Source organism: Micromys minutus, assembly GCF_963924665.1.
Source record: "Micromys minutus genome assembly, chromosome: 1".
In the NCBI taxonomy this organism is placed as follows: domain Eukaryota; kingdom Metazoa; phylum Chordata; class Mammalia; order Rodentia; family Muridae; genus Micromys; species Micromys minutus.
This window is the reverse complement of record NC_137969.1, coordinates 147,798,516-147,812,243: the sequence shown is the minus strand read 5'-3', so window position 1 is coordinate 147,812,243 and position 13,728 is coordinate 147,798,516. Positions and strand designations below refer to the sequence as shown.

At 36.6% G+C, this 13,728-nt stretch overlaps 1 protein-coding gene across 1 annotated transcript; it reads left to right on the top strand.

Moving 5' to 3' along the window:
• Positions 1-3,434: 3,434 nt before the first annotated feature.
• Positions 3,435-3,638, top strand: LOC308421875 (small integral membrane protein 10-like protein 1; the record flags this gene model as incomplete). The annotated part of the gene is made up of 1 exon (XM_080918348.1): positions 3,435-3,638. One exon carries the CDS (start codon positions 3,435-3,437, stop codon positions 3,636-3,638), a length of 204 nt encoding a protein of 67 aa, XP_080774474.1.
• Between the last annotated feature and the right edge of the window lie 10,090 nt (positions 3,639-13,728).

The window sequence follows — 13,728 nt, the reverse complement described above, 5'->3', positions numbered from 1 at the left end:
TGTGACTTCAGTTCCCACTCCATGATAGCATGACCACCTGGCTCTGACACTTTCACTCTGTTGTTTGTCGACTTGTGTGCCCACAGCCCTGTCTCTTAGTCCTGCTACCAGGTTCCCACTTCACTCCTTTCTCCAGTGCCCATTTCTCAGGCCATTCTTTCCAAGCACATCTGCCCCTTAGGTTTTGTAGAGGCTGCTTCTTCTGCCTTTCTCTGAGCTCTCAGGCATCAGGTGTCAACATCCCCAGGCTTTTTCCTCCTCCTTTTGTTTTGTTAATTCTCTAACACTTTTATATGCAGAGGACCTGTTATTCCTCATCTCCAAACCAGTGTCTCAATACTTGCTTTGCTCACACATGTGTGTGCTGTTAAAATAGCAGCCATGAGGGCCACTTGTTCCACTTTGGAAGCACATTATTTCTGTGGCTGGTTTGGAAAGCCCAGACCATCCTGTAATATGTCGTTAAATGTTTGCAAAAGGGCCAAAAGTGATACAAATCTATAATTTTAGTAGAATTACCAATCTGTGATTCTGTAATTCACACTGACTGGACTTTGCCTAGGGAAATGCTGCTAGAATACCCTTTGTGCAGATCCAGAACAACCAGCTCTGGACTCTTTTGAGTTTACCAGAAACTGCACAAGGGAATTGACTCTACTAGCGTGCACAGAGATAATTGGTGTGACTAGTTATTTGCTTTTTTATTTCTGAGTAACCTGTTTTGTTGTTTGTGTCTTTAAACAAGTATGTACATCTTCCTGTATAATGTCTACTTACTTACGTCTCTTGTATGGTTACTAATGCATATTTTTTTAAAGAATGGGATTAATATTAAAATGAGTTTCTATATGGTCTCAGACAGAAAAACAGAAAGTTTCAAAGGTAATGTGTTTAATCACATGACTTCAGTCCCTTAACAATAATTGAAAACTAGCAATTAAATAGAGGAAGAAGCATCTATTGTTGGTGATAAATAACTGTTAATGAGTAGCAAGGACTATATATACCTAGAAATAAAACATAAAATCTTCAATGGTTTAAAAGCCTTGTGTTAGGTATAAGGTTAAGGTTTAGGGTTATGGGTAGGGGTTAGGAGATAAGAAGTGGTGGATGGGTTTAATTTATTTGAATTTCTCCTTCGTTTCTGGGGCAAAATCCTCAGGTTTGTAATGTTAAGGTGATCTGGAGGGGCGTGGCTGGGGACAGAAGCATAGTGGAGCTAGCCTAGAGGCTTGAGATTGAAACTGGGACTGAGAGAGAAAGACATCTGAAAGTCAGAAATCAGTCCTGTTGAATGGCTTTCTTCTTCTACTTTCCTCCTGGCTGTAGTGAGGGCAAAGAATGTTGAAGGCTTTGGTGAGTACCAGGTTTGGTATTTTGAGGCAGAGCAAAAGGTTCTACGGGTTTGGGAATGGTGAGGAGCCTGGAGGCCCAGGTTCCAAGAACTTTCCTTGACTTCAGGCCGCTGAATTATTTAACCTGTGACTTTGGTTCCAAGTCCATGATAGCATGGCCACCTGCCTCTGACACCTTCACCCAGTTGTTGGCCAACTTGTGTGCCCAAAGCCCTGTCTCTTCATCCCGCAGCATGGTTCCCACTTTACTCCTTTCTCCAGTGCCCATGTCTCAGGCCATTCTTTCCCTGAGCACATCTGCCCCTTAGGTTTTGCAGAGGTTTCTCAATCTGTTTTTCTCTCAGCTCTCAGTCATCAGGTGTCAACATCCAGAGGCTTTGTACTCCTCCTTTTGTTTTGTTAATTTTATAATTTTTTTTTATGCCTAGCACCAGTTATTCCCATCCCCAAACCTGTGTCTCAATACATGCTTTGCTCACACTTGTTTGTGCTGTTAAAATAGCAGCCTGGTGGGCCACTTGTTCCTGTTTGGAAGCACATTATTTCTGTGGCTGGTTTGGAAAGCCCAGACCATCCTGTAATAAGTCCTTAAATGTTTGCAAAACGCCACAAGTGATACATGTCTAGGATTTTACTAGAATTACCATTCTGTGAGTCTGTTATTTCACAGTGACTGGACTTTGCCCAGGGAAATGCTGCTAGAATACCCTTTGTGTAGTTCCAGAACAACCAGCTCTGGACTCTTAAGTTTACCAGAAAGTCCACAAGGAAATTGACTCTACTAGAGTGCACACAGATCATTGGTGTGCCTAGTTATTCGCTTTTTTTTCTAAGTAACCTGTTTTGTTGTTTATGTCTTTTAAACAACTATAAACAACTTCGTGTATATTGACCTGTTACTTAAGTCTGTTGCATGGTTACTAATGCATATATTTTATTAAAGAATGGGATCAACATTACGATGAGTTTCTATATTTTCTCAGACAGAAAAATAGAAAGTTTCACAGTTAATGTGTTTAATCACATGTCTTGAATCCCTTAACAATAATTGAAAACTAGCAATTAAGTAGATGAAGAAGGATCTATTCTTAGTGAAAAATAACTGTTAATGAGTAGCAAGGACTATATATACCTAGAAGTAAAACAGAAAGTCTTCAATGGTTTAAACTGCCTGTGTTGTGCTGGAGAAATAACTTAACAGTTAAGAGCACTGACTGCTCTTCCAAAGGTCCCGAGTTCAATTCCCAGCAACTACGTGGTGGCTCACAACCATCTGTAATGGGATCTGATGTCTTCTTCTGGTGTGTCTGAAAACAGCAACAGTATGCCCACATACATGAAATAAATAAATTAAAAAAAAAAAGCCTTGTGTTAGGTATAGGGTTTAGGGTTAGGGTATAGGGTTAGGCGTTATTGGTTGTGGTTGGGTTTAATTTATATGAATTTAGCCTGCCTTTCTGGGTAAAAAATACCTCAGGTTTGTCAAGTTAAGGTGATCTAGGTGGGAGTGAGATACTTGAGCCCTTGCAGACATCATAGAGAAAATGTGATATTTCAAGTCCCTTTACTAGTAAAAAGTACAGATTGACATTGGGCCATATCCTATTGTACAGTACTCTATCAAAGGCTTTTGTTGATACTTACTATAAAGGTATCAGAATAAAAATGGTACAGGTATCTGCAGTTAGTATACTAACATTTATGAAAACCCCAAGTATGTCATTAAAGAAACATTTCAAGCTGATTTACCATTAATTATTGTATATGAATTGCATAAATATCAAAGAAAAGCATGCTTATAAATACTGAAGAACAAGTGAGTGTTTCTCTACATTTTATACCGATGTATAAAAATATGAATGTCGCTATGACATAAAGTAAAACTGTAATGAGGGATAAAACGAAATGATAAAAAAGGTGAGAAAAGGAATGATAAAGGTATTGAGAGGTGCCACCTGGGAGGTAGCAGCGGCCGATGGCGTTGAGACTGAAGCGGTGGCCGCTTCATCCAGGCCACGGCTCGGTCCGGCTTGGGAGTGCGCGAAGCTTTGGAGAACCTCGACCTAGTGGGACAACGCCATGGTCCCCGCCGACTTCCCGTCCGCCCGGGCGGTCAGGGCTGTGGGCCCTGCGGCCGCTACCCCGTACGGTGTTTTCTGCAAGGTGCTCTCTCGCACCCTGCTCGCCTTCTTTGCGTTGTCCTGGCAGCTGCGAATGAACTTCCCGTACTTCTACATCGCGGGCTCAGTGATCCTCAACATCTGCTTGCAGGTACACATTTAGAGCCGCGTCTGCATTGCGCGCCAACCGGGACCGCTAGATGGCAGGCCGCCCTGTGGCACCTTCAGGGATGCGCGAGAAGAACGTGCAGTCTCGCGAGAGCAGGCTCGCTCTCGGGCGGTCTGCTCACCACTTCCCCTTCCTGGGAATTGGAGGTGGGATTTAGAAGCTACCTGGGTCGATTTAGAACAAAGATATTGTGTTCCAGCAGCAGAGGAGGTAAACAAGAAAGTATTCAAGGAACTACACATCAGCAAACACCTGGCAAATCTTAGGATATGGCAAAGGGCACAGGATGCATAATGTGAAAGGAATGTTAAGTTTTCAAGAACACAGATTTACCTCAAACTTGGGTTCTGAATTAATTTTTAAGAGTACTGGACTGTGAACTAGACATTGAATTGAATAAGAGGCCTGTTATATCAAGAATGTGATCTTAAAAGCATGCATCTCTTCCCACAAGAGGCTATATTGAAACATCGGGTCAAAGCCAGACTACAGGAAAACTTCCAAATATGACGGCAGGATTTTGAAAAAAAAAAAAAAAAAAAAAAAAAAATAGTGGGATTATGTGAAGATGTTCCCGCCAAAAAGACACTGGTTCCAAAGAAAAGAAAGTCCAGTTTCACAGGAATTGACTACACCCTGGTAGTAAGGCAAATGGAACAACTATGGCTTTCTTCTTTAAAGAGAATACTTAATTCTAGTTACAGAGTAAACTGCAGATGTTACAAACCTTGACAAGTGGAGGGACAAGAAAGTAACTGGAAAGATGATGCCCTTGTGGAGTGGGAGGATAAAACATGTGTATTTGTGAACAAAAAGCATTACTGCATTTTTACCCCAAAATAAGAAAAATTTCTGCAGTTTGACCCAAAATAAAGAAAATTTCTGCAATTTTGTCCCATAAAGAGGGAAATTTCTGCATTTTTTTCCCAAAATAAGAGAAACTTCTGCCTTTTTGACTCAAAATTTGTGAAATTTCTGAATTTTGCCCCCAAATTAAAAGCATTACTGCATTTTTGCCCCAAAATATGGGAAATTTCTGCAATTTTATTCCAAAATAAAAGAAATTTCTGCCTTTTTACCCCAAAATAATGGGAATTTCTGTATTTTTGCCACAAAATAAGGGAAATTTCTGCAATTTTATCCTAAAATAAGTTAAATTTCTATCCTTTTGCTCCAAAATAAGGGAAATTTCTGCTTATTTGGCCCAAAATAAGGGGCATTTCTGCATTTTTGCCCCAAATTAAGGGGAATTTCTGTATTTTTGCCCTGATAAAGAGAATTTCTGTCTTTTTGCCCTAAAATAAGAAAAATTTCTGCATTTTTCCTCCAAAATAAGGGGAAGTTCAGCATTTTTGCCCCCAAATAATGGGAATTTCTGCAATTTTGCCCCAAAATTAAGGGAATTTCTGGAATTTTGACACAAAATTAGGGGATTTACTGCAATTTTGCCCAAAAATAAAAGAAATTTCTGCAATTTTGCTCCAAAATTAGGGGAATTTCTGCCTTTTTGACACAAAATTAGGGGCATTACTTTCTTTTTGCCCCAAATAAGGGAAATTTCTGCATTTTTGTCCAAAATTAAGTGGAATTTCTTCCTTTTTGCCCTAAAATAAGAATTTCTGTTTTTCTGGCACAAAATATGGGGAATTTCAGTCTTTTTGCCCTAAAATAAGGGTAATTTCTGCATTTTTGACCCCAAATAAGCGGAATTTCTGCCTTTTTGACCCGAAATAAGGGGAATTTCTGCATTTTTCCCCAAGATAAAAGAAATTTCTGCAATTTTGCCACAAAATAAGGGAAATTTCTGCAATTTTGTCCCAAAAAATGGAAATTTCTGCATTTTTCCCAAGATAAAAGAAATTTCTGCAATTTTGCCCCAAAATAAGGGAAATTTCTGCAATTTTGTCCCAAAAAATGGAAATTTCTGCATTTTTGCCCCCAAATAAGTAGAATTTCTGCATTTTGCCCCAAAATTAGGGGAATTTCTGCCTTTTTGCCCCCAAATTAGGGGCATTACTTCCTTTTTGCCCAATAATAAGGGAAAATTATGCAATTTTGCTCCAAAATATGTGGAATTTCTACCTTTTTGCCCCAAAAGAAGGGAAATTTCTGCCTTTTTGATCCAAAATTAGGGGTATTAGTGCAATTTTGCTCCAAAATAATGGGGATTTTCTGCAATTTTGCCCTAAAATAAAGGGAATTTCTGCAATTTTGAAAGAAAATTAGGGGAATTACTGCAATTTTGCCCCAAAATAAGGGAAATTTCTGCAATTTTGCTCCAAAATTAAAGAAATTTCTGCCTTTTTGACCCAAAATTAGGGGCATTACTGTCTTTTTGCCCCAAATAAGGGAAATTTCTGCATTTTTGCCCAAAATTAAGTGGAATTTCTGCCTTTTTGCCCTAAAATAAGAATTTCTGTTCTTTTGGCACAAAATAAGAGGAATTTCAGTCTTTCTGCCCTAAAATAAGGGTTATTTCTGCATTTTTGACCCCAAATAAGCGGAATTTCTGCATTTTTGACCCGAAATAAGGGGAATTTCTGCATTTTTGCCCCAAGATAAGGGAAATTTCTACAATTTTGCCCCAAAATAAGGGAAATTTCTGCAATTTTGTCTCCAAAAAGGGAAATTTCAGCAATTTTGCCCCACAATAAGGGGAATTTCTGCCTTTTTGCCCCAAAATTAGGGGAATTTCTGCTCTTTGCCCCACAATTAGGGGCATTACTGGGTTTTTGCCCCTAAATAAGGGAAAATTCTGCATTTTTGCTTAAAATTAATTGGAATTTCTGCCTTTTTGCCCTAACATAAGAAGTATTTCTGTCTTTTTGGAAAAAATAAGGGGAATTTCAGTCTTTTTCCCTAAAATAAGTTTAATTTCTGCAATTTGCCCCCAAATTAGCGGAATTACTGCCTTTTGTACCCGAAATAAGGGAAATTTCTGGATTTCTGTCCCATGATAAGTGAAATTTCTGCAATTTTGCCCCAAATAAGGGAAATTTCTGCCTTTTTGCCCCAAATAAGGGAAATTTCTGCCTTTTTGCCCCAAATAAGGGGAATTTCTGCAATTTTGCATTAAAATAAAGTGGAATTTCTGCATTTTTGCCTCAAAATAATGGGAATTTCTGCAATTTTGACACAAAATTAGGGGAATTTCTGCAATTTTGCCCAAAATAAGGGAAATTTCTGCAATTTTGCCCCAAGATAAGGGAAATTTCTGCAATTATGTCTATAAAAAGGGAAATTTCAGCAATTTTGCCCCACAATAAAGGGAATTTCTGCTTTTTTGCCCCAAAATTAGGGGAATTTCTGAATTATTGCCCCAAAATGAGAAGCATTACTGCATTTTTACCCCAAAATAAGAAAAATTTCTGCAGTTTGACCCAAAATAAAGAAAATTTCTGCAATTTTGTCCCATAAAGAGGGAAATTTCTGCATTTTTTTCCCAAAATAAGAGAAACTTCTGCCTTTTTGACTCAAAATTTGTGAAATTTCTGAATTTTGCCCCCAAATTAGAAGCATTACTGCATTTTTGCCCCAAAATATGGGAAATTTCTGCAATTTTATTCCAAAATAAGGGAAATTTCTGCCTTTTTACCCCAAAATAATGGGAATTTCTGCATTTTTGCCCCAAAATAAGGGGAATTTCTGCAATTTTATCCTAAAATAAGTTAAATTTCTATCCTTTTGCTCCAAAATAAGGGAATTTTCTGCCTATTTGGCCCAAAATAAGGGGAATTTCTGCATTTTTGCCCCAAAATAAGGGGAATTTCTGTATTTTTGCCCTGAAATAAAAAGAATTTCTGTCTTTTTGCCCTAAAATAAGAAAAATTTCTGCATTTTTGCTCCAAAATAAGGGGAATTTCAGCATTTTTGCCCCCAAATAAGGGGAATTTCTGCAATTTTGCCCCAAAATAAAGGGAATTTCTGGAATTTTGACACAAAATTAGGGGAATTACTGCAATTTTGCCCGAAAATAATGGAAATATCTGCAATTGTGCTCAAAAATTAGGGGAATTTCTGCCTTTTTGAACCAAAATTAGGGGCATTACTTCCTTTTTGCCCAATAATAAGGGAAAATCATGCGATTTTGCTCGAATATAAGTGGAATTTCTACCTTTTTGCCCCAAAAGAAGGGGAATTTCTGCCTTTTTGATCCAAAATTAGGGGTATTAGTGCAATTTTGCTCCAAAATAATTGGGAATTTCTGCAATTTTGCCCCAAAATAAAGAGAATATCTGCAATTTTGACAGAAAATTAGGGGAATTACTGCAATTTTGCCCTAAAATAAGGGAAATTTCTGCAATTTTGCTCCAAAATTAGGGGAATTTCTGCCTTTTTGACACAAAATTAGTGGCATTAAAGTCTTTTTGCCCCAAATAAGGGAAATTTCTGCATTTTTGCCCAAAATTAACTGGAATTTCTGCCTTTTTGCCCTAAAATAAGAATTTCTGCCCTTTTGGCACAAAATAAGAGGAATCTCAGTCTTTTTTCCCTAAAATAAGGGTTATTTCTGCATTTTTGACCCCAAATAAGCGGAATTTCTGCATTTTTGACCCGAAATAAGGGGAATTTCTGCATTTTTGCCCCAAGATAAGGGAAATTTCTACAATTTTGCCCCAAAATAAGGGAAATTTCTGCAATTTTGTCTCCAAAAAGGGAAATTTCAGCAATTTTGCCCCACAATAAGGGGAATTTCTGCCTTTTTGCCCCAAAATTAGGGGAATTTCTGCTCTTTGCCCCACAATTAGGGGCATTACTGGGTTTTTGCCCCTAAATAAGGGAAAATTCTGCATTTTTGCTTAAAATTAATTGGAATTTCTGCCTTTTTGCCCTAACATAAGAAGTATTTCTGTCTTTTTGGAAAAAATAAGGGGAATTTCAGTCTTTTTCCCTAAAATAAGTTTAATTTCTGCAATTTGCCCCCAAATTAGCGGAATTACTGCCTTTTGGACCCGAAATAAGGGAAATTTCTGGATTTCTGTCCCATGATAAGTGAAATTTCTGCAATTTTGCCCCAAATAAGGGAAATTTCTGCCTTTTTGCCCCAAATAAGGGAAATTTCTGCCTTTTTGCCCCAAATAAGGGGAATTTCTGCAATTTTGCATTAAAATAAAGTGGAATTTCTGCATTTTTGCCTCAAAATAATGGGAATTTCTGCAATTTTGACACAAAATTAGGGGAATTTCTGCAATTTTGCCCAAAATAAGGGAAATTTCTGCAATTTTGCCCCAAGATAAGGGAAATTTCTGCAATTATGTCTATAAAAAGGGAAATTTCAGCAATTTTGCCACACAATAAAGGGAATTTCTGCCTTTTTGCCCCAAAATTAGGGGAATAACTGAATTATTGCCCCAAAATGAGAAGCATTACTGCATTTTTACCCCAAAATAAAAAAAATTTCTGCAGTTTGACCCAAAATAAAGAAAATTTCTGCAATTTTGTCCCATAAAGAGGGAAATTTCTGCATTTTTTTCCCAAAATAAGAGAAACTTCTGCCTTTTTGACTCAAAATTTGTGAAATTTCTGAATTTTGCCCCCAAATTAGAAGCATTACTGCATTTTTGCCCCAAAATATGGGAAATTTCTGCAATTTTATTCCAAAATAAGGGAAATTTCTGCCTTTTTACCCCAAAATAATGGGAATTTCTGCATTTTTGCCCCAAAATAAGGGGAATTTCTGCAATTTTATCCTAAAATAAGTTAAATTTCTATCCTTTTGCTCCAAAATAAGGGAATTTTCTGCCTATTTGGCCCAAAATAAGGGGAATTTCTGCATTTTTGCCCCAAAATAAGGGGAATTTCTGTATTTTTGCCCTGAAATAAAAAGAATTTCTGTCTTTTTGCCCTAAAATAAGAAAAATTTCTGCATTTTTGCTCCAAAATAAGGGGAATTTCAGCATTTTTGCCCCCAAATAAGGGGAATTTCTGCAATTTTGCCCCAAAATAAAGGGAATTTCTGGAATTTTGACACAAAATTAGGGGAATTACTGCAATTTTGCCCGAAAATAATGGAAATATCTGCAATTGTGCTCAAAAATTAGGGGAATTTCTGCCTTTTTGAACCAAAATTAGGGGCATTACTTCCTTTTTGCCCAATAATAAGGGAAAATCATGCGATTTTGCTCGAATATAAGTGGAATTTCTACCTTTTTGCCCCAAAAGAAGGGGAATTTCTGCCTTTTTGATCCAAAATTAGGGGTATTAGTGCAATTTTGCTCCAAAATAATTGGGAATTTCTGCAATTTTGCCCCAAAATAAAGAGAATATCTGCAATTTTGACAGAAAATTAGGGGAATTACTGCAATTTTGCCCTAAAATAAGGGAAATTTCTGCAATTTTGCTCCAAAATTAGGGGAATTTCTGCCTTTTTGACACAAAATTAGTGGCATTAAAGTCTTTTTGCCCCAAATAAGGGAAATTTCTGCATTTTTGCCCAAAATTAACTGGAATTTCTGCCTTTTTGCCCTAAAATAAGAATTTCTGCCCTTTTGGCACAAAATAAGAGGAATTTCAGTCTTTTTTCCCTAAAATAAGGGTTATTTCTGCATTTTTGACCCCAAATAAGCGGAATTTCTGCATTTTTGACCCGAAATAAGGGGAATTTCTGCATTTTTGCCCCAAGATAAGGGAAATTTCTACAATTTTGCCCCAAAATAAGGGAAATTTCTGCAATTTTGTCTCCAAAAAGGGAAATTTCAGCAATTTTGCCCCACAATAAGGGGAATTTCTGCCTTTTTGCCCCAAAATTAGGGGAATTTCTGCTCTTTGCCCCACAATTAGGGGCATTACTGGGTTTTTGCCCCTAAATAAGGGAAAATTCTGCATTTTTGCTTAAAATTAATTGGAATTTCTGCCTTTTTGCCCTAACATAAGAAGTATTTCTGTCTTTTTGGAAAAAATAAGGGGAATTTCAGTCTTTTTCCCTAAAATAAGTTTAATTTCTGCAATTTGCCCCCAAATTAGCGGAATTACTGCCTTTTGGACCCGAAATAAGGGAAATTTCTGGATTTCTGTCCCATGATAAGTGAAATTTCTGCAATTTTGCCCCAAATAAGGGAAATTTCTGCCTTTTTGCCCCAAATAAGGGAAATTTCTGCCTTTTTGCCCCAAATAAGGGGAATTTCTGCAATTTTGCATTAAAATAAAGTGGAATTTCTGCATTTTTGCCTCAAAATAATGGGAATTTCTGCAATTTTGACACAAAATTAGGGGAATTTCTGCAATTTTGCCCAAAATAAGGGAAATTTCTGCAATTTTGCCCCAAGATAAGGGAAATTTCTGCAATTATGTCTATAAAAAGGGAAATTTCAGCAATTTTGCCCCACAATAAAGGGAATTTCTGCCTTTTTGCCCCAAAATTAGGGGAATTTCTGAATTATTGCCCCAAAATGAGAAGCATTACTGCATTTTTACCCCAAAATAAGAAAAATTTCTGCAGTTTGACCCAAAATAAAGAAAATTTCTGCAATTTTGTCCCATAAAGAGGGAAATTTCTGCATTTTTTTCCCAAAATAAGAGAAACTTCTGCCTTTTTGACTCAAAATTTGTGAAATTTCTGAATTTTGCCCCCAAATTAGAAGCATTACTGCATTTTTGCCCCAAAATATGGGAAATTTCTGCAATTTTATTCCAAAATAAGGGAAATTTCTGCCTTTTTACCCCAAAATAATGGGAATTTCTGCATTTTTGCCCCAAAATAAGGGGAATTTCTGCAATTTTATCCTAAAATAAGTTAAATTTCTATCCTTTTGCTCCAAAATAAGGGAATTTTCTGCCTATTTGGCCCAAAATAAGGGGAATTTCTGCATTTTTGCCCCAAAATAAGGGGAATTTCTGTATTTTTGCCCTGAAATAAAAAGAATTTCTGTCTTTTTGCCCTAAAATAAGAAAAATTTCTGCATTTTTGCTCCAAAATAAGGGGAATTTCAGCATTTTTGCCCCCAAATAAGGGGAATTTCTGCAATTTTGCCCCAAAATAAAGGGAATTTCTGGAATTTTGACACAAAATTAGGGGAATTACTGCAATTTTGCCCGAAAATAATGGAAATATCTGCAATTGTGCTCAAAAATTAGGGGAATTTCTGCCTTTTTGAACCAAAATTAGGGGCATTACTTCCTTTTTGCCCAATAATAAGGGAAAATCATGCGATTTTGCTCGAATATAAGTGGAATTTCTACCTTTTTGCCCCAAAAGAAGGGGAATTTCTGCCTTTTTGATCCAAAATTAGGGGTATTAGTGCAATTTTGCTCCAAAATAATTGGGAATTTCTGCAATTTTGCCCCAAAATAAAGAGAATATCTGCAATTTTGACAGAAAATTAGGGGAATTACTGCAATTTTGCCCTAAAATAAGGGAAATTTCTGCAATTTTGCTCCAAAATTAGGGGAATTTCTGCCTTTTTGACACAAAATTAGTGGCATTAAAGTCTTTTTGCCCCAAATAAGGGAAATTTCTGCATTTTTGCCCAAAATTAACTGGAATTTCTGCCTTTTTGCCCTAAAATAAGAATTTCTGCCCTTTTGGCACAAAATAAGAGGAATTTCAGTCTTTTTTCCCTAAAATAAGGGTTATTTCTGCATTTTTGACCCCAAATAAGCGGAATTTCTGCATTTTTGACCCGAAATAAGGGGAATTTCTGCATTTTTGCCCCAAGATAAGGGAAATTTCTACAATTTTGCCCCAAAATAAGGGAAATTTCTGCAATTTTGTCTCCAAAAAGGGAAATTTCAGCAATTTTGCCCCACAATAAGGGGAATTTCTGCCTTTTTGCCCCAAAATTAGGGGAATTTCTGCTCTTTGCCCCACAATTAGGGGCATTACTGGGTTTTTGCCCCTAAATAAGGGAAAATTCTGCATTTTTGCTTAAAATTAATTGGAATTTCTGCCTTTTTGCCCTAACATAAGAAGTATTTCTGTCTTTTTGGAAAAAATAAGGGGAATTTCAGTCTTTTTCCCTAAAATAAGTTTAATTTCTGCAATTTGCCCCCAAATTAGCGGAATTACTGCCTTTTGGACCCGAAATAAGGGAAATTTCTGGATTTCTGTCCCATGATAAGTGAAATTTCTGCAATTTTGCCCCAAATAAGGGAAATTTCTGCCTTTTTGCCCCAAATAAGGGAAATTTCTGCCTTTTTGCCCCAAATAAGGGGAATTTCTGCAATTTTGCATTAAAATAAAGTGGAATTTCTGCATTTTTGCCTCAAAATAATGGGAATTTCTGCAATTTTGACACAAAATTAGGGGAATTTCTGCAATTTTGCCCAAAATAAGGGAAATTTCTGCAATTTTGCCCCAAGATAAGGGAAATTTCTGCAATTATGTCTATAAAAAGGGAAATTTCAGCAATTTTGCCCCACAATAAAGGGAATTTCTGCCTTTTTGCCCCAAAATTAGGGGAATTTCTGAATTATTGCCCCAAAATGAGAAGCATTACTGCATTTTTACCCCAAAATAAGAAAAATTTCTGCAGTTTGACCCAAAATAAAGAAAATTTCTGCAATTTTGTCCCATAAAGAGGGAAATTTCTGCATTTTTTTCCCAAAATAAGAGAAACTTCTGCCTATTTGACTCAAAATTTGTGAAATTTCTGAATTTTGCCCCCAAATTAGAAGCATTACTGCATTTTTGCCCCAAAATATGGGAAATTTCTGCAATTTTATTCCAAAATAAGGGAAATTTCTGCCTTTTTACCCCAAAATAATGGGAATTTCTGCATTTTTGCCCCAAAATAAGGGGAATTTCTGCAATTTTATCCTAAAATAAGTTAAATTTCTATCCTTTTGCTCCAAAATAAGGGAATTTTCTGCCTATTTGGCCCAAAATAAGGGGAATTTCTGCATTTTTGCCCCAAAATAAGGGGAATTTCTGTATTTTTGCCCTGAAATAAAAAGAATTTCTGTCTTTTTGCCCTAAAATAAGAAAAATTTCTGCATTTTTGCTCCAAAATAAGGGGAATTTCAGCATTTTTGCCCCCAAATAAGGGGAATTTCTGCAATTTTGCCCCAAAATAAAGGGAATTTCTGGAATTTTGACACAAAATTAGGGGAATTACTGCAATTTTGCCCGAAAATAATGGAAATATCT